General features: G+C 42.6%; 1 protein-coding gene across 2 annotated transcripts in view; it reads left to right on the forward strand.

Annotated features, from left to right (window-relative positions):
- The window catches only part of CAMSAP1 (calmodulin regulated spectrin associated protein 1), a 110,114-nt gene that overhangs the window by 66,318 nt on the left and 18,039 nt on the right, over nt 1-25,757 (forward strand). Inside the window, exons 6-11 of one of the 2 annotated variants that reach the window (XM_077468066.1) lie at nt 4,124-4,156; nt 7,432-7,573; nt 9,808-9,947; nt 10,045-10,141; nt 18,287-18,431; nt 23,869-23,960. In XM_077468066.1, the coding sequence (XP_077324192.1) occupies nt 4,124-4,156; nt 7,432-7,573; nt 9,808-9,947; nt 10,045-10,141; nt 18,287-18,431; nt 23,869-23,960 (649 nt within the window). The remainder of the gene's footprint in view (nt 1-4,123; nt 4,157-7,431; nt 7,574-9,807; nt 9,948-10,044; nt 10,142-18,286; nt 18,432-23,868; nt 23,961-25,757) is intronic. The other variant, XM_077468074.1, reaches the window with a different exon arrangement.

Below are 25,757 nucleotides of genomic sequence, written 5' to 3' on the forward strand. Positions count from 1 at the left end.
CCAGTTTTTTTGGGGGTAAATTGGGGGCCTCGGCTTATATTCGGGTCGGCCTATACTCGAGTATATACGGTACCTGGAGTTCAGCTCTAACTCTTTTTCACTAATGCATAGGTCTACAAAAAAAATGGATTTGAATGCTTATTATATGATGTAAATATATATATTTTTTTTTTATCTCGTAGGCCTTTTCTGACATTGCTTGGCATGCATACACTTTAACCCAAGCCTTTTGCATCTTTTGAAAACTGGAAAAATGCCCATAGAAACCAGATTTCAGTTTCTGTTTTATGCATTTTAGAGAACACAAGCTGAGGTCTTGTTTCCAACAGGCAGCTAGCTACCCAAGATTTCCTTTGCTATTAAATATATAAATATAAATTGCAAGGTTTTTTTTTTTTATTTTTTTTATTTTCGGGGCAGAAAAGACACTGTAAATGTAAGCATTGATGTAATACAAAATTTACCTTCTGAAAAATTTTGTTATTTGAGTCAGTTTTTTGTCTCTTACACACGGGCTGGCTGAGCCCATTAAATGTTATTCCCAGTGCTATTTCTTCCCCTCAGGTGCAGCATATAGTCATTTGTTAATGGCCAGCTGTAGGTAAAAAGCCAGCAGCTGGATCTACCGTAATAAACACATTTATTAATCCAGGGCTTGCATTTTTCGGTGTGTAGCCTTAGTCATAGCAATGGCTAAGGCTACACGCTGAAATGCGTAAACCCTGTATTCTGTACCATACCTGGATTAATACATTAACCACTTTAATACCGGGCCATAGTCAAATGACGTCCGCAGATGGGCTCTCCCATCCTGGACGGGGGTCATATGATGTCCTTGGCTTCTCACCGCTCTTGCGGGTCCCCGGGCGGATTAGGGGTGTCCCTCTGACACAGCCCATCCCAGATCCGTGTAAAGAGCCAATAGAAATGTCTCTTTACCACGTGAACGGCTGTGTCCAATCACAGCCAGTCGCATGTACTGTGCACAGCGCTTGTGCGTGGCCCTAGGGCGCACGCAGGGCAGCAATCGGGGATGAGGCTTGTCACCCTGACACAGCCCAACCCCAATTGCAGTAAAGAGCCAATGAAATTTGCTCTTTACCACATGACCGGCTGTGTCTAATCACAGCCGGTCACAGAATGTCAACAAACCTCGGTAACGAGATGTTACTGGGTTCTCCTCACACACCGTTAGTGTGTGAGAAGGAGATTGTGGTAACATCTGGTTAACGCTTACAGTGTAAACCAATCGCACTGATTTTCCCCCCCAATAAAGAGGATCTGTCACCACCCATCTGAGTACCTGTCACCAGGCCATCAGAGTACCCGAGTATCTGCAGCCCATGCCTCATAGAATATACGTTGGGGTGTTTGCTTTCCAAAACGGGGTCATTTTGTGGGTAATTCCACTGTCCTGGTGCTCCAGGACCTTCAAAAGTGTGATGGGTAGGAATGAAATGAGATGTGTAATTTATGCTCCTAGAACGCCTGACGGTACTACTTAAATGTTGGGCCTCTGTATGTGGCCAGGCTGTGTAAGTGTCTCACACATGTAGCATCACCATTCTCAAGATGAGTACCCTGTTTCCCCTAAAATAAGACCTAGTGTGATTGTCGGTGATAGCTGCAATAAAAGCCCTACCCCCCAAATAAGCCCTAGTTAAAGTCCTTGTAGGTCTTCTTTTCAGGGTAGGGCTCATTTTTGAGGAAACAGGGTAGGGCTTATTTGGGTGGTAGGGCTTATATTGCAGCCAACACCGACAATCAGGCTAGGTCTTATTTTAGGGGAAACAGGGTAGCAGTATGTGTTTTGGTGTGTAATTTTTGCTATATACGTGCTATGTGTTAGAAATATCTTATACATTTACAACTTTGTGGTTAAAAAAAAAAAGAAAAAAAAAGTTTTTATTTTCTTTCCACGTATTCCGAAGACTTGTGGAAAAAAAATGAACCGTTCACAAGACTCATTATGTCTCATAGAATAGACGTTTGGGTGTTTGCTTTACAAAATGGGGTCATTTTGTGGGTCATTCCATTGTCCTGGTTCTCCAGGGCCTTCACAAATGTAATGGGTCATTAGGAAATTAGAGGGGTAATCTATGCTCCTAGAACCCCTGATGGTGCTCCCTGCATGTTGGACCTCTCTGTGTGGCCAGGCTGTGTATAAGTCACACACATGTGGTATTGCCATACTCTGAAGGAGTAGCAGAATATATTTTGCGGTGTAATTGGAAGTATGCATATGCTGTGTGTGAGAAATAACTTGTTATGACAATTTTGTGGGGGGGGGGGGAATTGTGGGAAAAAAAAATTACAACTTCAAAAAACTCACCATGCCCCTTACTAAATACTTTGGACTCTTTACTTTTCAAAAAGGGGTCATTTGGGGGGTATTTCTATTTTCCTGACATTTCAGCACCTCAAGAAATTAGATCTCAGGTGTGATCAATTTTCAATGATTTGCACCATTAGCAGGTAGACTCTAGCTTTCAGAGACTTAAAGAGGAAGTAAACCCTGATGAGTTTACTTCCTCTTTCATTCCCTGCAAAGGCAAAGCCTAATGGACTACTATGCATCACATCGCATCACATAGTAGCCCATTATGTGTCACTTACCTGACACAGGAGCCAGCAAAGTCGCCGCTGTCCCCTGTAGTCCGCCGCATCCATCTTGCTGGTGGCGTCTTGCAGCTCCGCCGCTGTCATTCGGCGGAGCCGCGATGACGTCACTCCCGCGCATGTGCACGGGAGCCGACACATGCGGCAGATCCATTGTTGGAAATGCCGCGCTCAGTGCGCCTGCACGTCGCTGTCTACGGCGCATGCGCCGTAGACAGCGGTGCCTGTCTTCAGGCAAATATCTCCTAAACCGTATAGGTTTAGGAGATATTTCTTGGACCTACAGTCTTAATCTAGGCTTACCTGTAGGTCAAAGTGGTTTGTAAGGGTTTACAACCACTTTAATAATACCCACTAATTTGGGTTATTTTTTTTACCAAAGAGATGTAGCAGTATACATTTTAGCCCAAATTTATGAACAAAAGTGACTTATTTGCAAAATTCTATCAAATAAACTAAAGGCCCCCCACCCCCCAAATTTTTTTTTTTCCTCACTTATGTCACATAAAATAAACCCAGTGGGGATTAAATACCACCAAAAGAAAGCTCTATTTGTATGAAAAAAATGATAAAAAATGTGTTTGGGTACAGTGTTGTATGACTGAGTATTTGGCATTCAAAGTGTGAGAGCGCAGAAAGCTAAAAATTGGTCTGGGCAGGAAGGGTATATAAATGCCCTGTATTGAAGTGGTTAAAGTGGAGGGCCAACGTGAAAAAAAATATTCAAAATTAGAAAAAAATCTTAAAAAAAAATTGAAGAGAAATTTTTTTTTTTTACTTACCAGAAATGCCTGTTGCTAGGCACATAATCCTAATCTGCCTCTTCCTCCTCTGCGGAGATCTTCTTTCTTCTCTCCTCGTTGCGTTGTCTTCTGGGTAATGGGTCGTGCTGTGTTCTGGGAACTGTGTGTCCCAGAACACAGCGCGCCCCATTCACAAAGCGCTGCGCGACTCGCGCATGTGCAGTAGGAAACGGGCAGTGAAGCCGCAAGGCTCCACTGCCTGTTTCCCTTAGATCGAATGGCGGCTCCGAGGGACGGGTCGGCCTCGGGCGGCCGACATCGCGGGCGCCCTGGACAGGAAAGTCGGCTTATTAAGTCAGCAGCTGCAGTGTTTGCAGCTGCTGACTTTAAATTTTTTATTTTTTTTTAAACGGCCCTCCTCTTTAATTACCTAAGATCGAGCTGCCGGCTTTCTTTTATCTACATGTTTGTTGGAGTGCTAGGAGGACACTACAAGCCAGTGCACTGACCGCTCACCACCTCGGGGAAGTACTGCAGGTGTTTTATACTGTTTGCCAGCTGTTCCTGGGCAGAGGAAATTTGCGGAGAAATACACTGAATGTGTTCAGCCAGCTTGTGTGCCAGAGCCCTATGAGCACCGAAAGTGGTAAAGAATGGAAAGTTCTGAATATTTGTTTAATCAGCTGTGCCAGAACTGTACCGTTTAATCTGCCAAACTTTCCTTTCTTCTGCCTAATTTGTTCTCCTTCCTTCCTGAAAAGTCTCCTTCAAAATGGTATTGGAAGTTAGTACCTGTAAGTTATACCCCCTTCGATGTAAAACTTTTCATTCATCCCACCATGGTATACAGTCATCTTAGTGTCAAGCTTTTTCATTCTCCAGCAGGTTGTGGCCAAAGCAAAGCCCATCATGCTGTTTAGGAAACCTCTAGAGCCTGGCTTGGCATGGTGAGACTCTTGGTTCCTAGACAGATGGAGGTCTTGGGGTTGTCTGACCATGCTTTGTACACGACACACCCACAAAAAAAAAAAAGATTTCAGGAAAAACTGGCAAGGCAGTTCAGCTGTAAACCAAATTGGTTCATAGTTTCTTCCGTACTTAATATCCACACAAAAGAAAAGAATCTGCTCTGCCATTTGCCTCTAGTCCTTAGTGCGTATTGTCTGTCTGTGCCTCTCTAATCACTGCGCTAACCTACAACATAACCATCATTAATAGTCTCATTCTCTGTGTGTTTCTTGTTTCATCTGTGTCTTTAAGCCTGATCTAATGCATGCCCTAGCGCATTGCATGTTGGAACCCGTGGAGTATGCACGAGTGGTATAGTATTTCTAACCTTTTGCATACGTAGCAGATATGGTATGTGGGGGGCATGCAGGGCAACTGTTCTCTGTTGTGGCTGAGACTGTGCTCACCAAAAGTACGTATTGCCTGCTGTGTGTAAAATCAGCGTTTTTACCCAAAAATGTTCACAATGGACATTTTTAGTAGTCTTACCACCTTCCTGACCTTTCTAAAAAAAAATCTTCAGAGAAAAATATATTGGAGAGAATAGGATTTTTTTTAAATTCATTTTTCTCTCTTGAAACAATCATTCCCTGTAATTTTAATTATGGAATGCCCAACATAGCCGAAGGGGAATTGTGATTACATTTTAACTGAAATATTTAGTGAGCATTCCAAATGTTTGTTTAAAGATCAGTTCTTTCCAAAACATTGTTTCCATAATGGTGGCGGTTTGAGTCATCGGAGGTAAATCCCTGCTGGATTTTTCATTAATACAACATTAGAGGCTGTATGGAGAGAAGTGAGACTCATCAAAATCGAGAATAAGCCCCATGGCTATTATTCACTTGGAGTTGCCACCTCACCCCTTTAAAACCGAACACATAATATTTACACGGGTTCTGTGGCTGATTAACATGGTAATTAAACTCACTTGGTGCCTTATCTGCATTAAATTAGTATCAGAACCTGTATAATTCATGTTTTTTGGTTTCAGGGGATGAGGTGGCAACCCTAGTTTCACTGCTATCATCCCTGAAGGATGTGAGAAACTAGTAGATCAGGGATACGCAATTAGCGGACCTCCAGCTGTTGCAGAACTACAAATCCCATGAGGCATAGCAAGACTCTGACAGCCACAAGCAAGACACCCAGAGGCGGAGGCATGATGGGACTTGTAGTTTTACAACAGCTGGAGGTCTACTAATTGCATATCCCTGCAGTAGATAAATCGGATCACTCGCCTTTGCTAGAATAAGTTAGGTGGACTGATCTTTACATTAGGGTTATGGGTCTTAATGTGAACAGCTGAATTGGTAATGGAATTCTGGCTTCACAAGCGTAGGGGAGTGATGACCTCCTGGAAGGAACTGAGTATTGCAGCAGCAGATTATTTAGACCCCTTTCACAGCACGCCGTCCATAGCGTCGACGGTAAAACGCCGCTATTTTTAGCGGCGTTTTACCGTCGGTTCTGCAGCACATTTCGGCCGCTAGCGGGGCGCTTTTACCCCCCCACTAGCATCCAAGAAAAGGTTAAAACCGCCAGCAATACGCCGCAATAGCGGCATTTTGCCGGCGGTATTACAGTGCTGCCTCATTGATTTCAATGGGGAGCAGCGGTGGAGGAGCGGTAAACTCACCGCTCCAAAGAAGCTGCTGGCAGGACTTTTCCCTGACGTCCTGCCAGCGCACCGCTCCAGTGTGAAAGCCTTCGGGCAATGGTGCAGCTTTTTTTAGGGTGGATTGCAGGCACTGTTTCCAACGCTATAGCTCCTGCAAAACACCCTGGTGTGAAAGGGGTCTTTAAAATGACAAATTCTGAAAATGTTGGAGGCTGTTCAATATCCTGTGTGGATTGTCTAGATAAGCACAGGATGCATGCATCAGGCAGTGTCCTTATCTACAGTTCACTGAGAATTGGGGTAAGAAGTGAGTTGGAGAAAGGGGCTCCCTTGATGCAAAATATTTTTGAGGTATATCCTAAATTCTTTTGTAGAAAGAATTAAAATTATCCTCATTTCATCCTGTAAGCGAGGATGTGATGCTGGGGGGGGCAAGAATGGTGGTAAACCATAGGCTAACATGATAGGAAATGTGTATGTGAATACTAAACCTAATCGCTCAGTGCATTAAATGCCTCCGTTCTGTAACGCTTACATTTATGTTAGTGTTACTAAACCCAGGACCCTGCATTCACTATACCTGGTCTCCCACAGAACATGGCATTTAGCAGTTTATATTTACTAAAATAATTGCATTTCCTTTTCTTATCATCAGTGCTTTGAAAAAGTTTTCATACACCTTGAAATTTTTGACATTTTGTCATGTTACAACCAAAAACGTAAATGTATTTTATTGGGATTTTATGTGATAGGACCAGCACAAAGTGGCACATAACCCAACATCAGCAAGGCGTGAAAATATGAAGAGAAAACACGCTCTGATTAGAACTGAACCAGGGACTCCGAGTGTCAGATACCTAAAATGTATGTGAATGCCATGCAAAAAAAACGGTTTCTCTGTCGGCCTACTTCAGTTTTCAATGCCAATCCAAAAACAACCTGGAAGCTAAATGGGCATTAGTATATATTTTAGATCTTTAGAGATTGCAAGCTCTTGTGCTTTGTATAGTATGCTAGGAAAGATGTTGGTGCTACAAAAAAAAGAGAAAAGGGGAACACAGCCTTGAGGGTAACAGAGTGAAATAAGTACAGGTCACAAGCATTAAGTAGCCATAACCCTATATGATCAACATTTACAAATGTTATGTTTGCATGCATCCACTAAATATTTCAGTTTCCTACTTTTTCCTCTTCCTGTGAGATCCTGTGGAAGATTGATATCTCTCCTGCCTGTTGTGTTTTTAGCGTGTGATTAATACTGTAGCGTTCTTGGAGTGTGGATATTTTATACTCTACAGTCACCAGGCTCTAGCCACACAACCCCCCCTGCTTTATAGAATTTCTAGATTTAGCTGTTTAACTCTCTAGGTTTCTTGGCCTAAACTAACTTTATTGTACTGTTGGCCACATCATTCACTTATCAACTTTTCCCTTTTACAGGTGCGATACCGCCGTGATCACCCATCAAACAGACACCTTCCATATTTTCCAATACTTGAAGATTTATTGAAAGACATTAGTGATGGCGCAGCCCTCCTGACTGTCATACACTTCTACTGCCCCGAGCAGATGAAACTAGATGGTAAGTGCAGTTTTGTGGTGTTCATTGTACCCCAACTAAGCAGCCTTGAGTATCAGTACAGTTAAAGAGGAAGTAAACCCTGATGGGTGTTACTTCCTCTTTCATTCCCTGCAAAAGTAAAGCATAATGGACTACTATGCATCTCATCTCATCGCATCGCATAGTAGTCCATTACGTGTCACTTACCTGACACAGGAGCCAGCGAAGTCACCGCTATCCCCTGTAGTCCGGCGCATCCATCTTCTCGGGTCTCGCTGCTCCGCCGCTGTCATTCGGCGAAGCCGTGATGACGTCACTCCCGCACATGGGAGCCGCCACTCGCGGCATATCGCCGTTGACCGTGGCGCGCTCAGTGCGCCTGCACGCTGCTGCCTACGGCCTGTCTTTCGGCAAATATCTCCTAAACCGTGTAGGTTTGGGAGATATTTCTTGGACCTACAGGTAAGTCTTAATCTTTTTATTTTTTTTATTTTTTCTAGCTGCTGACTTTTAATAAACAAAATTTACTAGGCGGCCCCTCCCTGCCGGAGATCTTCTGGGACACAGCACAGGTCCCAGAAGATTGGCTGGCCAAAGGCAGAGCGAAGTGCGTGCTCGGCCATAAGCTGTCATGGGCAGGTGTCACTGCCCACAGTAGATATGACTGCGCTGAGGAGAGGAGGGGGAGAGGAGCGAGGCTCCGTGAGGTCGCATCGCTGGACCGTGGGACAGGTGAATGTCTGATTACTTAAAGTCAACAGCTAAACTTTTTGTAGCTGCTGACTTTTAATAAACAAAAAAAGGGGTGGAACTCCGCTTTAAAAAGTGCACTAATCCGGTGCACCACAGGGTATAGGAATTAACACACGGCTGCTTGGGAGGTCAGGAGGGATTAGAATCCACAACTGACAAACAGCCCTGTGAAGTTCTCTGTACAACTGTCTCTGTGCTGACATTTCTCTGGGCTCCCTCGCTTGCACCTTCCAGCACACTAGGAGTTAGGTGCCAGTTAGGAGCCAGTGTAAGTAGACTACAAACACATTTGTACTCTACATACTGCTGTTAAAAAATACCTGTGTGGTAATAAATGCAATAATAATCCATGAAGTGGCCACCGCTGTATGTTCATTTTAAAATTATATGCAGCTTCATACCTCGTTTATTAGTATGTGTATATAACTGTATATGCCGCTCATGTGACTGCCAGGTCCAGCAATAAGCGATTATTGATTGGCTTGCGCAAATGTTATAGCGTTTACAAAGTAGCGGATAGTTTTATGGCATTTTTTATTACATTTTTCATTTTTAATTTTTTTTTTAAATGGCAGCGATCTTTATCGTGACTGCGACATTATGGCGGACACATCGGACATTTTTTACACATTTTTGAGACCATTGTCATTTATACAAAAATCTTTGCTATACAGATGCAGCCATTCCTGTGTAAATGGCAGTGTAGGGGTTAAGTGTGTCCTAGGGGCATGTCACTAAGCAGAACGGGGAGATGATTGTTTACATTAGCATCTCCCCATTCTTCCTCCCCGTGAGGGACCCGCAACCCGACTCATGGAGTTTTTGCCACGGGCGTGCGCGCCAGCTGGCCGCCTCTTAAATGACAATGTACAGGTGTGTGATTCTGCCTGTACGAACCCTTCTGCCAAGTATATCGGCGTGAGGTGGTAGGCAAGCAGTTAATGAATTATAATTGCATTTATTAAAGCCATTTTGAAAAAAAACGCTCGGAAATCTCTTCCGGGATGACGTCACCGGACGTCGATTTTTCGGGTCGCTTGCATCGATGCCGCATCGTGGACCCCTGAATCGCAATGCATTGATGCAGTGATTAACTTCCACCACACCCCTACTTATTTACTTTTTATACATAGTCCCCCCCCCCCTTTTTTTTTTTTTTTTTTTTTTTTTTTTTTAGCACCCAAAAGTAGTTGGGCTGCTAACTGATGAGCTGTTCCTTGGCCAGGTGTGGGGCGGTTTTCCTAATCATAACAGGGCAATAATAGTCAGTGCACCTCAAAAAAAACATGTTAGATGTTGCCATCCAGCCAATTAGCCATTTACCATACATATTATTATTCCTTTCCTTGATAGTTTTGAAGACCTCTTTTGATTTTATTCACAATATTTTATTAACAATAGAAAACATATTAAATGTTTAAACTGAGAAAATGTTGATGCAAAGATGGAGTTGTGGCCTTTTCACACCATTGCTCTTCTTTTTCTTCTCTCTTATTGTACAGATATCTGTTTGAAGGAGGTGCCATCAATGGCTGACAACCTATATAACATCCATCTCCTAAAGGAATTCTCCAGCGAATACCTAAACAAGTGCTTTTACCTGACCTTAGAAGATATGTTGTATTCCCCGCCAGTTCTGAAGGTAGGTCCCTCAAGAATCATGTACAGCGTTCAGCAAAATGAAATTCAAAAAAATTTCAAAACTGCTATCTTTTTTTTTTTTTTTTCTTCTTTCTCAGCCTAATTTTATGGTGTTTATTGCTGAGCTTTTTTGGTGGTTTGAAAATGTGAAGCCTGACTTTGTGCAGCCCAGAGATACCCAAGAATCGAAAGAAGGTAAGAGTGATAATTTTCTGAATTACTCTTCCTTACTTTATCAGGATTGTTCTTGTAATTATGAAGTTATACATATATTGACACTGGGTGCTCTTTTTAGATCCAATTAAAGGTAAATCTATCCATGAGAAAAGAACATTTTCACATACAGGAGTTAGGCTATTAATTTGACAATAAATTGTATAATGTATTGGTAAATTCTCTATTAACCATTTTGAGTAGTTGCAGTGCATTGCAAATAGTCACAACCTGGAATTAGAATGGATTTTTTAAGATTTTGTACCATGTAATGTACACAGCATGCCACAAACGGGTGCATTTTTTTTTTTTTTTTTTTTTTTTTTAATGCAATATTTTTTGTCACACAAAATCTTGCGTGTGCATAAATATTCACCCCGATTGCTATGATGAAACCCCTAAGGTGTGGTCAAACCAATTAACTTCAGAAGTTCTATAATTGGATGATTACGTAAATTCTACCTGTGTGCTATCAGTGTCACACCATGTCGGTATAAATATGGCCCCCGAGTCTTCAGCACCACAAAGCAAGCAACATGAAGACAAAGGAACTCCCCAAACAGGAGACAAAGTTGTGGAGATATATAGATAAGGGTTGGGTTGGGTAAAAATAAAGTACAAAAAATAAAATTCATACATCTAAATATATACAATGTTACTAACATGCATCATCCCCTGTTAATCTCCCATGGAGTACTTTATTATGAATGAGGTTGACTCTATCCCTGGTATTTAATAATGTGTTAAATGCTATTCATAGTTCAAGCCATCTGGGATCCTCATCCTTAAAGGATAAGTTCATCTTTTAAGAAATAATAAATGTACATCTTTTTGCAATCAGCAGATCATGGATGCAATCTCAGACTCCTGCAGACTCTATGTAGCTGTCTGCTCATACCTTGTACAAGCAGGCAGTTGCTGAATGACAGGAAGAATCAATGAACTATCTAGAGCACCCTGGTGGTTTGATTGAGAAGTATAAGCCGCAATGTCTGTCTGCCGTTGTAGTTCTTTCATTCACAGAACTCTTTGAATTAATGATCCCAGCCTGCTCTTACAACGGGGACTCTGGGGAAGGGGGCGGCTGCATTTTAGTAACATTTTACACCATGGATATAGGTGTAATATGTTATGAAATGTCAGCTTGGCCTTTAAGCGAAATATCCCAAAAAAAAAAAAAAAACTCCTACAGAGAATTCCAACAACATCATCCCTTCTTTTTGGCACCACAACTTTTTTCAGTGTAACCCAATAACTTGTTTAGCCACAGTTGTGGAGTGATTTTTCTCTTATATATGGTCCTGGAGGCTATCCTGTAACCTCCTGGTAGTCCTCCCCACGTACTGAATGGAGCAAATCTCCTACATGTTATTAATTGCTTCCTGCCCGGACTATAGTCAAATGACGGCCAGGTGGCAGCGCTCTCATTCTGGTTTGACGTCCTAGGAGTCTTCTTCAACACCATAGTTCAAAAGCATCAATTCTTCAGCGTTCAGCCTTCCTTATGGTCCAACTTTCACAGCCATAGGTTACTACTTGGAATACCATAGCTTTGACTATAAGGCACTTTGTCGGTAGGGTGATGTCTCTGCTTTTTATAATGTTGTCTAAGTTTACCATTGCTTTTTTTTTCCCAAGAAGCAAGTGTCTCTCAATTTCATGGCTGCAGTCACCGTCTGCTGTGATCTTGGAGACTAGGAAGATAAAATTTGTCACGGTTTCTATTTGCCAAGGAGTTATGTCCTGCTTCCGGTTGCCTGGGATCTTAGTTTTCTTAATGTTCAATTTCAGGCCAGCTTTTGCGCTCTACTCTTTTACCTTCATTAAAGCGGAGGTCCACCCTAAACTGGACCTTCTGCTCATTGGAACCCCCCCCCCCCCCTTCCGGCGCCACAATTGGCACCTTTCAGGGGGGAGGGGGGTGCAGGTACCTGTACAGTACAGGTATATGCACCCACTTCCGGCGTAGATTCTGCAGAAGGTACGCCCCTTTCCGAAGGTCCCCCGCTGCCTGCTGGGAAACACACGGATCCCAGAGACAGCGGGGACCATCCTTATTGCGCAGCGCGAATCGCGCATGCGCAGTAGGGAACCGGGAAATTAAGCCGAAAGGCTCCACTTCCTGATTCCCATACCCAAGATGGCGGCGGCAGCACCCGAGGGACGATCGAGAGATCGGCTTCAGGTGCCGACATCGCGCACAGTCAGCAGCTGCAGTATTTGTAGCTGCTGGCTTTAAAAAAAAAAAAAAAAAAAAACAGCGGACTCCTGCTTTAAGAGACTCTTTCGTTCTTCTTCACTTTCTGCCATTAGTGTGGTATTGTCTGCAATCCTAATTCCGACTTGTGATTCATCGATCCTGGCATTTCACATTATGTATTCTGCATACAAGTTAAATAAGTATGACAAAATATACATCATTGCCGCACTCCTGTCTCAGTTTTGAACCAGTCAGTTGTTCCATGTCCTGTTCTAACTGTTTCTTCTTGACTTGCATACAGATTTTTCAGAAAACAGATGAGGTGGTCTGGTATTCCCATTTCTTTCAGTATTTGCCACATCTTGTTGTGATCCACACAATCAAATGCTTTATTGTAGTCCATAAAGCAGAAGTAGATGTTCTCCTGGCAATCCCTTGCTTGCTCTATAATGCAGCAATTGTTGGTTATTTCATCTCTAGTTCCTTTGCCTCTTGGAAATTCAGCTTGTACTTGTGGTAGCTCTCTGTTCACATGCTGCTGAAGCCTAGCTTGTATCATTTTCAACATAACCTTGCTAGCGTATGAGATGAGTGCCATCCTACGGTAGTTTAAACGTTTTTAGCGCGCTACCTTTCTTTGCTATCGGAATGTAAACAGACCTCTTCCAGTCCTGTGGCTTTTGTTGAGTTTTCCAAATTTGTTGGCATATTGAGTGCAGCACTTTAACAATATCATGTTTTAGGATTTTAAAGGGGTTCTAAAGGTAAATGTTTTTTCACCTTAATGCATTCTATGCATTAAGGTGAAAAAACATCTCGCAGTGTCGGCGCCCCCAGTCCGCCTGTTTTACTTGCCTCACCCCTCGAAAGTCCTGCACTCGCCCCCGCCGTCCTCTTCGCCGCTCAGCCTGGCCGCTGATTGGCTGTAGTGGATGGATTGAAGGCAGCGCAGCCATTGGCTCGTGCTGCTGTCAATCACATCCAATGACACGGCGCACCGGGGGGGCGGGGCCGTGTGATACAGCGAGCGGCTATAGCCGCCGGCTGTATCACGGGGGAGCGCCCGCAGGTGCTTCTCACCATGCGAGGGAGCTCGCATTAACGTGAGAAGTACCTGCGGGAGGAAGCAGAGACAGCCGCCGAGGGACCCCAGAAGAGCAGGTTCGGGACCACTCTGTGCAAAACCGAGCTGTACAGTGGAGGTAAGTATAACATGCTTGTTAATTAAAAAAATAAATAATAATTTACTTTATAATCCCTTTAAATAACTCAGCTGGGATACCATCAGTTCCGCTAGCTTTGGTATTTGCAATGCTTTCTAAGGCCCACTTGACTTCACTCTCCAGGATAGCTGCTTTAAAGCGTAGGTCCACCCTAAAGTGGACCTTCCACTCATTGGAACCCCCCCCCCTCCGGCGCCACAATTGCCACCTTTCAGGGGGGAGGGGGGTGCAGGTACCTGTACAGTACAGGTATCTGCACCCAATTCCAGGATAGCTCTCTGCGGAAAGGGGCGTAGATCTACGCCCCTTTCCAAAAGTCCTCCGCTGCCTGCTGGGAAACACACAAATCCCAGAGGCAGCGGGTCCATCCTTATTGCGCAGCGCGACTCGCGCATGCGCAGTAGGGAACCGGGAAATGAAGCCGAAAGGCTCAACTTCCTGATTCCCATACCCAAGATGGCGGCGGCAGCACCCGAGAGACGATCGAGAGATCGGCTTCGGGTGCCGACATCGCGGGCGCGCTGGGCGGGTAAGTGTCCTTATTTTAAAAGTCAGCAGCTGCTGTATTTGTAGCTGCTGGCTTTTAAAAAAAATAAAAACGGCGAACTCCCGGCGGACTCCCGCTTTAAGGCCAGTGATTGCATCATCGTTACATGGGACATTTAGATCATCCTTGTACTTGTATAGTTCTTCTGTATATTCTTGCCATCTCTTCTTTATCGCTTTTGCTTCTGTCAATTCCTTGCTGTTTTATTTCTATTACTGTGCCCATGTTTGCACAAAACTTTCCCTGGATATCGCCTCCAATTTTCTTGAAAAGCTCTCTAGTCTTTCCCATTCATTTTTTCTTCTAATTTGCATTGATTGTTTAAGAAAGGTCTTTCTGTCTCGTCTTGAAGTCTGCATTCAATTGGGTATATATTCCTGGACAACAGTGGATCACGTTTTGTCAGACTATACTGCTGTGGCCTGTCCGTTTTGGCTGGGCCTACACGGCATAGCTCACAGCTTCACTGAATTACCCAAGTGAAAAAAGTGATAAAAATTGTATATGGGTACAGTGCTATATGACTGCGCCATTGTAATTCAAAGTGCAACAGCGCTGAAATTTGAAAATAAGCCTGGGCAGGTAGAGGGTAATAGTGTTCGGTATTGAAGTGGTTAAATGATATATCCAGTGTTGCAATTGATTAAAGTATTTCGAACATCTTACCACCATCAATCCATGTAAACTCATTGCTCCTAAATACATGGGGACAGCAAGGGTACTTGTTCCCACCACATCTATAATTCCCTTTTAGGCTGGGCTCACACGTATGCGATTGCAGACGTCGCATTTGATTCGCACCGCATTCATGTGCTCATCACATGTGATGTCTGTGTGATGCGAATTCAGCCATACAGTTACCTGAAATCGCTTCACATTCACACCAAAATGGTGCAGGACCCTTTTTTTGGTCCACACTGGAATCGGATTTCATGGGTGTTCAGAGCCATGCGATTCGATTCCACAGTTTTCACTGCCCTCTGCAAACTGATTTGGGGGTATAATTAAAGTGTTACTAAACCCACAACAGTAAAATCAGTCTGTATATGCAGTAAAGCATGCTTGTTATACTCACCGTGGAACCTAAAAGGTTAATCCTCCGCATTGTGTAAAGGCTGACTTCTCTGATCCTCCCCTTCTTCCACTGCCCGCTGATAATCCCCTTATCAGTTTGGTGTGTATAGCAAGAGAGTTTTTTTTTTTTTTTTTTTTCTTGGGAGAGTGCATGTGATCAGCACAAGGCCAATCAGCACTGTCTAGACAGAGGATCGAGTCCTGCAGTCTCATTGGATAGTCAGAAAACTTCAAGTTTTAACCAGTGCTTGGCTTGACATGGTTAGAAGTCACAAGACTGCTATATACTGCTGATGAGAAAAGGTATTTTAGCAGTTTATATTTAGTAAAATAATTGCATTTCCATGTTCTGTGTACTGTGGGAGACCAGATATATTTGAATGATGGGTCCTAGGTTTAGTAACACTTTTAACTTTATAGTGACGCCTGCAGCAGTTCACAGAGCGCTGTGAGGTCCATGAGGTTGAAGGAACTGCCTGCAGAGCTCAGACAGGGTTATTGCAAGGCACAAATCTGGGGAAGGCTACAAAAACATTTCTGCTGCACTGGAGGTTCCCAAGAGCCCAGTGACCGCCATCAATTTTAATATGAAGACATTTGACACAACAGAAATCTTCCACGCGCTGCTCACCCAGCCAAACAAGAAATTGGGGGAAGAGAAGGACCTTAGTAAGAGAGGTGATGAAGACCCCCGTAGTCACTCTGGGCTCCTGAGATCCTGTGTGGAGACGGGGCAAAGTTCCAGAAGAACAGCCATTTTATGTGTAACTGGTTTTGCCTTCGAGGCTATTCTGAAGCATCTTTGTGAATCGCTAGAGATATAGATAGGAAACCGTTGCTAAAAGACGATTCCTGGGATGCTACATCATGTACCGATATTTTACATGACATATAGTCTAGAGTTTATGAAGATTAGGAATATTCTACAACAGTATTTACCTGTACTATATGAAGATGAGAGATATATATAGATATATATAGATATAGATATATAATTTTTATATATATATATATATATATATATATATATATATATATATATATATACACTTAGATTTTATTGGGAGGGATTAAGACAGTTGCCCGGCAAGCCCCTTCTTCTTTAGGAACGTATTTTTCTTCAAAGGCCGTTCATGAACACCTAAAGGGAACTATTAATGTGGTGGAAACAAGTGGCCTTATGGTACTTTTGTAATTAGGAGCCATGAGTTTACATCAACTGCTAATGGTAAGATGTTCAACATAAATGCTTTCATTAATTGTTTTTTTACTAACACGTAGGATTTGCTCCATTCAGTACATGGGGAGGATTACCAAAAAAAATGCGGAATCTCCTTCGTGACCATATATATGACATAGAAAAAACACTCCACCTGTGGCTAAACACTTTAATGGGTTACCTGTAGGTCAAAAGCTGTATGGAAATGTGAGGGGAGGAACAAGGGAGGGTAGGATTTGGGACGCAAGGGGTCTCCAGCCATCATCCAGGTTCCTTTTTGTAAATGAGGAAATATTATGCAGCAAGCAGGGGATGGGTCCTAAGTCTTAAGAAATTTGGCATGAGTATTAAGGATACTGGTCAATTGTTTATAAAGAAGCCACCCAACTTGGTGCCAGCAGAGGGAGATGTAATCACCGGAGGGAGAAGAAATCGGAAGGAGGAGAGACGCCAGTGCTGCTTTAATTACTTTTGTCAAAAACCTTTTTTTTTTTTTTTTTTTTTTTATTTATTTATTTTTTGCTGAATGTGTAGGGCTACAATGTACCCCATACTCATTCAAATAGGGTGGGGGCCCCCTTGTTAAAGGGGACTTCTGGATTTCAATAAGCCCCCTGCCTGCAGACCCAGACACACACTGCCTCAAAGCACACCCCCACCGATGTGGCCCCCCCTGCCTCCAAGTCATTGCCCATAGCTCTTAGAGGGACATTTTATTTGTTTTATTTTTTTCAAATGACGATTTTTTTTTAAATTGCATTTTAGTGTAAATATGAGATGTGAGGTCTCTCTGACCCCCGGATCTAATATATAAGAGGACCTGTCATGCTTTTTTCTATTACAAGGGATTTTTACATTCCTTGTAATAGGAATAAAAGTGACACACATTTTATTTTATTTTTTTAAAAGAACAGTGAAAAAAATAAAAGTTAAAATAAGAAAAATGTTTTTTTTTTAAATGCGCCCTGTCCCGCCAAGCTTGCGTGCAGAATCGAACGCATATATGAAAGCGATGTTCAAACCACACGTGAGGTATCGCCGTGATCGGTAGAGCGAGAGCAATAATTCTAGTCCTAGACCTCCTCTGTAACTCAAAACGTGCAACCTGTAGAATTTTTTTTAAACGTCGCCTATGGAGATTTTAAAGGGTAAAAGTTTGTCGCCATTCCATGAGCGGGCGCAATTTTGAAGCATAACATGTTGGGTATCGATTTACTCGGTGTAACATTATCTTTCACAATATAAAAAACTAAAGCTAACTTTACTGTTGTCTTTTTTTTTTATTATTATTTTTCCCCAAAATAAAGTGCGCTTGTAAGTCCGCTGTGCAAATATGGTGTGACAAACAATATTGCAACGACCACCATTTTACTCTCTAGGGTTTTTAGAATAAAAAGAAAAATTTATATATATATGTTTTATAAGTGATCACATTCCCTCTGTTCTCCGCTGCATAAGAGCTGGGGGGGGGGGGAGCACACTGAGTTCCCAGCATAGCTAGAGAATTGTCCATGGTGTGGTCAGTTTTAAATAGGAAAGCAAGGGGACTGGCAGGAACACCGGGGATTTCACAAAAAGGAAACAATACAAAGAGAACAGGATACTTTCTCATACAAGTACAGTACATGGTACAGCAGATCAAATGATTTAAGTCCACCTCTCAGCTGCGAATTCAGCTGTGTGTTGAGTTGTGTGGGAGAAATTGGCTAAGCAGTAGTTTAAAGCGGCAATCCAGGATAAGAACATAAACTTCAGTCTCTCTTATTGTGTATTTCCAGTCTTTGTGCACTTTATAATTTTGGTTCTCTACCAGCTGAGACCACAATACTAACTGCCAAATTTGTGTTTCTTTACCTTTTTCCAGCTAAATTAGTATTGTCTCACAAGAGCAGTAGACCTCAGATTCCTATTTCCAATGCCACAAAGCGGAGTTTCATGGCAAGTCCATCAACTGCCGTAGATTCTCACAGTGAAACGCGAAGCTACCTGCAGCCGGAGGACCCGGAGAAGTTAGTAAATTCATTTTCTCTTAACTTGTTTTATTTCTTGACAAAAACAGGAAATATTACGCTATGGACCCAATTGATATATCTGTGGTATGAGCAGCCTCTACTTAATTTACCGCCCTATTTGGGTGGAAATAACTGTATGGAAAAAAGGGGAAATAGATCTGGCGCTATACCCTTAAAAATTAATGATTAATATCAATAAAGTAGCTCTGTGTGAAAAAAGTGGTGAAAAAAATTAAAAATTGTCAGCACGCTGGTAAATAATGAACTAATCTTACAAAACATAAAACACTGAGAAGCCCAACAGTATTATATAGAAAGCAAAGAAGGACCGTGCTATTCTAGGTGCCTAGATCACTCTAGGTACCATATATCAAGTGCCTAATATACTGGTATCAATCGCCCTAAAGGAATTGCGTAGAAACTAAGCATAAATACAATAATAAAAGTGCAAGCCAAAACACGTAATAAGTCAATTAACAAAAATAAAATTAAAAATTGCAATGAGAATAAGAATAACAATGAGTGAAAGTCCCACACTTATAGAAAACCAGTGTGGTTTGTGCAAAAAGATGGGTAAATGACAATGGATAATGGTGATTTATCTTCAGTGATTATCTTCATAAAACACAACTGCTTCTCCCAGTGCACTTTACAGTGAATAATAATGTGATTGCCCTCACCAGAACTCTTACCCCTACAGGGATGGATCAGCCTCCACAGTATAAGCCACTGTGCTGCTCTCTGGCAATGGTTTGGTGTTGTCCTGGGAGACGCCTGCTCTTCCGCTGGTATTACGTGCCGCGTTATGTATAGTGAGGAAAAAACACATCCATGGTGCAGTATGTATTGACAATAAATTTATTAACAAAAGAAGAAAATTACTCACAAACAGATGATAACAGATCGCTTTTTTAAAAACCCCGCCGGCCGCTTGCCGTCTATGTAGAAAGTGCACGTTGTCTGGCCAATGCCCTACGCGTTTCGTCACACCGACGTCAACGTGCACTTTCTACATAGACGGCAAGCGGCCGGCGGGGTTTTTAAAAAAGTGATCTTTTTAAAGAGCGATCTGTTATCATCTGTGAGTAATTTTCTTCTTCTCTTAATAAAGGAATGTGTCCGATCGGACCGTTTTGTCGGATATTCCGACTGTGTGTGGTCTCCATCGGACTGTTTCCGCCCTTTCCAAATTTTCTAACTTGTTGGTAAAATTTTCCGACAAAATGCTCTGATCGGACATACTCCGATCATGTGTAGAGAATTCCGATCGGACAAAGTGCCACGCATGCTCAGATCAAATTCCTAAACCAAAGCTATTGGCTACTAGCCTGAACGTAGTCCCGTCGTAATGAAATAACGTCATCACGTTCTGAACGATCGGATTTCCCGACAACTTCGTCCGACCGTGTGTATGCAACAGTTTCGGACAAAATCCAACGGATTTGGTTGTCGGAATCTCCGACCGTGTGTACTAGGGCTAAGACTGGGATGCCATTAAAGTGTGTGTGTGTGTGTAAAGGCAGGTGTCCCAATGCTTTTGGTAATATAGTGTATGTTTTAAAATGCAAATATTTAAAGGATTACTGATTCATAGTCCAGTACAATCAGCAGAGCCATGAACTGAAAATGTAAAAGGACAGGGTAAAGGGAATCCGAAAATCTTTATTTTTTTTTATGAGTTTTGTTCAAATTGTGTTCTGTATCAAATGGGAATTTTAAAATTGTTATAACCATCTCTTTGAGAAGTGTAGACCGTAGTCCAGACTACACAAAGCTGTATAAAAATATAGCAAATACCCATTCTTAAGACCACGGGTCAGCTGCTTATAAAAACGGCTGTAAGCCCTTGTACACACGGTCGGAGAATCCGTCGGAATGCATCTTATCGGACCGTGTCGTCGGATAATCCGACTGTGTGTGGTCTGCATCGGACTGATTCCTTAGGAATATCCGTTGGACCCAATTTTACAACATGTTGGAAATATTTCCCGACCAACTGGGCCGATCGGACATACTCCGATCATGTGTAGAGAATTTTGATTGGACCAAGTGCCACGCATGCTCAGATCAAATTCCTACATCAAAGCTATTGGCTACTAGCGTGAACGTAGTCCCATCATAACGAAATTACGTCATCACGTTCTGAAAGATCGGATTTTTTGACAACTTAGTCCGACCGTGTGTATGCAACAGTTTCGGACAAGATCCAACGGGCAAAATCCGATGGATTTAGTTGTGGAAATTTCCAACCATGTGTACAGGGGCTAAGAGGTGGGTGGATTGCCAAGGATCCCCGGCTCGTCTCCGTGATTCTTGATGAATAGATGGTAGAGCTGTTTTGTGGATTTTTGGGGTTTTTGAATGGTGCATCATACGGTCTTGAGAGTTTTAGACTATTTTCTGTCGCAAAGATTTAGTCAAATAATCTTTATATCTGTTTATATACTACCGGTAAGTTGACTTTCCATATAAATGACGGGCATGTCATTTGTGATATTTCTGTGCAGCTTTGTGTGATTTACAATATATACCTCACAAAGAGTTCTGATGCTTTTGGAATTTCCATATGATACGGAAGGTAATTCCAACACACTAGATCAGCCTCTCCCAACCTTTTCAACACAGAGGAACCCTTGAAATAGTTCTCCAGTCTCGGGGGAACCCCCTGCTAAAAATTAGAAATCTACAACTCATGATACATTAGTGTGATGGTCAGTGGGAAGAATGGTCCTTACACTTTTGGTCATTGGGAAGAATTACCTCCTTACAGGTAGCTAAAAAGATCAATGGTGTCAGTGGGAACTTATCGAAGAGGCAGAAATTGCCCAATGCTGAAGGAACCCCTACAACCTCTGGAGGAACCCTGGTTGAGAATCTATGCACTAGATAAACCAAGATAATTCCAGAGTCCCTTTACCCCCCATCCCTTTATGTTTTTAGTTCTTGGCTCTGCTGATTGCACTGGACCCTTTTTGAATGGGTAATCCTTTAGATCAGGGGTGTCCAACCTGTGGCCCACGGGCTGCTAATGGCCCAAGATGACTAGAATGTGGCCCAACACAAAATTGTAAACTCATTTAACCACTTCAGCCCTGGAAGATTTGGCTGCATAATGACCATGCCATTTTTTGCGATTTGGCACTGCGTAGCTTTAACTGACAAGTGCGCGCGGTCATGCGACTCTGTACCCAAACAAAATTGACGTTCTTTTTTTCCCCCCACAAATAGAGCTTTCTTTTGATGGTATTTGATCACCTCTGCGGTTTTTATTTTTTGCACTATAAACAAGAGTGACAATTTTGAAAAAACACTATCTTTTTACTTTTTGCTATAATAAATATCCCCTTTTTAAAAAATTTTAAACAAATTTTTTCCGCAGTTTAGGCTGATATGTATTTTTCTAAAAATTGCAATAAGCATATATTGATTGGTTTGCGCAAAAGTTATAGCGTCTACAAATAGGGGATAGACTTATGACGTTATTATTATTATTATTATTATTTTACTAGTAATGGCGGCCATCTGCGATTTTTTTTTATTAGGACTGCGATATTGTGGCGGACAGATCAGACACTTTTGACACAATTTTGGGACCAGTGATAATTATACAGATGTCACTGGCAGTGAAGGGGTGATCACTAGGGGGCGATCAAGGGGGGTGTTAACCGTGTTCCCTCACTGTGTTCTAACTGTAGGGGGGGTGGGACTGACTAGGAGAGATGACAGATCGGTGTTCATAATCAGTATGAACACACGATCGGTCTCCTCTCCCCTGAGAAGAACCAGGAGGGTTCTCGCTCTGTCACGAGTGATCGCGGGTGCTCGGCGGTCATCGCATCGCACCTCCTAGTGGTCAAAAGGCAAAGTGATGTAAGGTAATGTCGTTTTGCCCAGAGGAGCCAACCTGCGGCGGCTGGTCTGGAAGCAGTTAAAAATGTTTTGTTTTAAAAAAAAAATGCCTTTTATTCTTGGTGAACATGTGTGGCGTAATAAGAAAAATTTTACAGTGTCTCTTTACTAGACTTTTATAAGTTTTATCCTTCCAAATTGCAATACCCCACTCACAATCGTGCCTTATTCATGTCATCCATTTTTGGCAGCACCTATATTTGTGATCGACTGTTTTCAAGAATAAACGACGACACGTGATGGCCAACATTAGAATCAAAATATCTGCTGAGCGCATTGAGTGTTCATTGAGAATTGCTATTACATCCATTAAACCAGATATTAGTGCTCGTTAGTTTATCAAAAACCTTGTCAGATTTCACACTAGTTTTTTGTGTTTCCCTCTTTTACTTTTAAAAAAAGAAAATATTACAAAAAAAAAAAAAAAAACTCCGGTATATTATCAATATCCAGTATTGGTAACTTTTTCTCATCGGCTATTCATGTATATTTTATGTGTGGCCCAAAACAATTGCTCTTCTTCCAATGTGGCCTGAGTCAAAAGGTTGCACACCCCTGGTTTAGATATTTCCATTGTAAACATGTAATGTTTTTAGACTTGCATAGAGGTAAAGGGAAGGGAAGATAGGGAGGAGGGGGGATTTTTCTACGGTGCTGAATATAGCAAAGATCTAGTAAGGTATGTAAAAATTCATAAAAGTTTATTAATGTACATTAAAAAGCATTGAAACATCAAATGCAGTATACAAAATTGTAAAGAACAATATACGCAGTGTTACTCAGCAAGAGGAATCCCAGAAGTCAGAGTTGACAGGCTGACAGCACTTGTTCCCAACATGTTTCGCAAATAGCTTCGTCAGGGGAAATGTGCAACTAATAATAAACATTAAGGCCGGGTTCACACTATAGCGATGCGGGAACGCCGCGAATGTGCGGCGTTTACCCGCATCGCACACCTCCCGCCGGCAGTTCACACTGCCCTATGCGGACGGCTGGGAGTGTCAATGATATGTTAATGACACCCCCAGATCCGTCGGCATATTGCAGTGCGATCTGCCGACTCGCACAGGAATCGGATCGCATGGTGTGAACCCCCATGCGATCCGATTCTGTTGCGGACCCAAAAAAGGGTCCCGTGCGAGTTTGCTGCGGGAGCGCTGCGAATTCAGCCATACTATCTGTATGGCTGAACTCGCATCGCTACGGAGATCGGATGTGATTTGCTGTGCGAATCACATCCGGATCTCCCCCCGCAGCGGTGTGAACCGGGCCTAATGGAGATTAATATACAAAAAAGTGACATAGACTGATTTCATAATACAAGTCAAAAGGTTGCACACCCCTGGTGTAGATATTTCCATTGTAAACATGAAATGTTTTTGATTTTAGTAAATAAAAAAAACTTGCACCTGATAACATTGGTTCTCTGCATTGTGATTTTATACTTGTTTGTACTACTTTCCCTTGTTTTTCCTTTGTTGGTAACAAACCCTGTAATTAACGTTTTCTAATAATTACTGTGTAGTGGGAAAGGAAGCACGGCATTCAGTCCATCCCATCCACTCTTGCCCTTAAGACAGAAGCAGCAGAAGACTGTGCATTCAGAGGACAGTCCTAGTAAGTATAAGCTTTACATGGTGAAATTCACAGTGTATAGGCGCAACTTTGGTCAAGCATTGAGCTTAGCTGATTCTCCCTGTTGCGTCTGTAGTAAACTGACTTTTCTAACTCTCACAATACTTTTGTTTTTGCTAGAGCAGGCTATGACCCATTGCTGGCCTGTTGTCTACTACAGCAAAGGCAGGTTCAGCCATGGGCCAGGCAGTGCCTCTGCTTCACCTCTACTCGCCTTGCCCTGTATTGAAGAAGCTGAGATGAGCGTGAAACAGATTCTTAACCACTTGCATACCACAGTAGGTCATTTGACGTCCTGGGCTTTGAGTGGGGATATTTAAATGATGCCTGCAGCTGCAGACATCATTCAGATACAATTTTTATTTTTTCCACCAGTGATTCCCTGCACAGGAAGAACAATCGTAGCGGCTGTTAAGCCGCATGATTGTTTTCACAGGTGGCAGGAGGGGAAGCCCCGCTCTCCGGTGCTTCTACGGGTTTTACCGTGCGATCGCCGAACCAGGGAAGGAATCCGCCGGTGGTGGAAGTTCAACATAGAGAATACCACAGACCAGATGGTCCCCGCCAGTCTCTGATCTTCGGAGGCCCCACAGACCAGATGGTCCCCGCCAGTCTCTGATCTTCGGAGGCCAGCGCGACGTTGTGACGTCATGTCCAGCCGTCTGTCGTGTATTCCAGCCTAGGGGAGAGATGTGGGGTCTTATAGACCCCACATCTCTCCATAAAGAGGACCTGTCATGCCTTATTCCATTACAAGGGATGTTTATAAAAATGTAAAGTCCCCATACGTATGTTGCGCCCACATATGTAAACGGCGTTCAAACCACACATGTGAGGTATTGCCGTGAAGTTTAGGGTGAGAGCAACAAGACCGCCTCTAACTCTAAACAGGTAACCTGTAAAAAAATTTTTTAAAGCGTTGCCTTTGGAGATTTCTAAGTACCTTTTTAAGTAAGTAACTTTGGTTCCATTCTACGAGTGTGCGCAGTTTTAAAGCGTGACATGTTGGGTATCTATTTACTCAGCGTAACATCTTTCATTTACACAAAGGTTGCGCTAACTTTACTATGTTTTTTTTTTTTTTTTTTTTTTTTTAATTCATGAAACAGTTTAAAAAAAAAAAGTGTTTGAAAAATGGCTGCGCAAATACCGTGTGCCATAAAGTTGTAACGACTGCCATTTTATTCCCCAGGATCTCTGCTCAAAAAAAAAAAAAAACATAATGTTTGGGGGTTCTGAGTAATATTCTAGCAAAAAAAATAAATGATTTTTACATGTAGGAAAAAGGAGTGTCAGAATTGGCCCAGTATGGAAGTGATTAAGCTGAGGCATGCCGGGGCCTCTAGCAAACGGGTAAATATTTAAGGGCACTTTTCATACAGACGCTGGGGTGTTTGGGCGGTAAAGCGCCGCTATTTGTAGCTGCGCTTTTCGGATGGTTTTAACCCCCGCTAGCGGCCGAAAAAGAGTTCAAAGTGCCGCTGCAGCAGCACTGCCCATTCATTTCAATGGCCAGAGGCGCTTTAGGAGCAGTGTATACACTGCTCCTAAAATGCCTCAAAGATGCTGCTTGCAGGACTTTTTTTTTTTTTGTGTCCTTGCTAGCACACCGCTCCAATGTGAAAGCCCCCGGGCTTTCACACTGGAGCAACAGGAGAGGCGCTTTGCAGGTGCTATTGTTAGCGATATAGCGCCTGTAAAGTGCCTCAGTGTGAAAATTGCCTTGGGGTAAAAAATTTACTCTAGGTGTTGTGTGGAAAAACCTTGCAGAACTTGCAT

This window comes from Lithobates pipiens, unplaced genomic scaffold (assembly GCF_037356315.1).
Source record: "Lithobates pipiens isolate NorthernLeopardFrog02 unplaced genomic scaffold, aLitPip1_a1.2 Scaffold_11, whole genome shotgun sequence".
Lineage (NCBI taxonomy): Eukaryota > Metazoa > Chordata > Amphibia > Anura > Ranidae > Lithobates > Lithobates pipiens.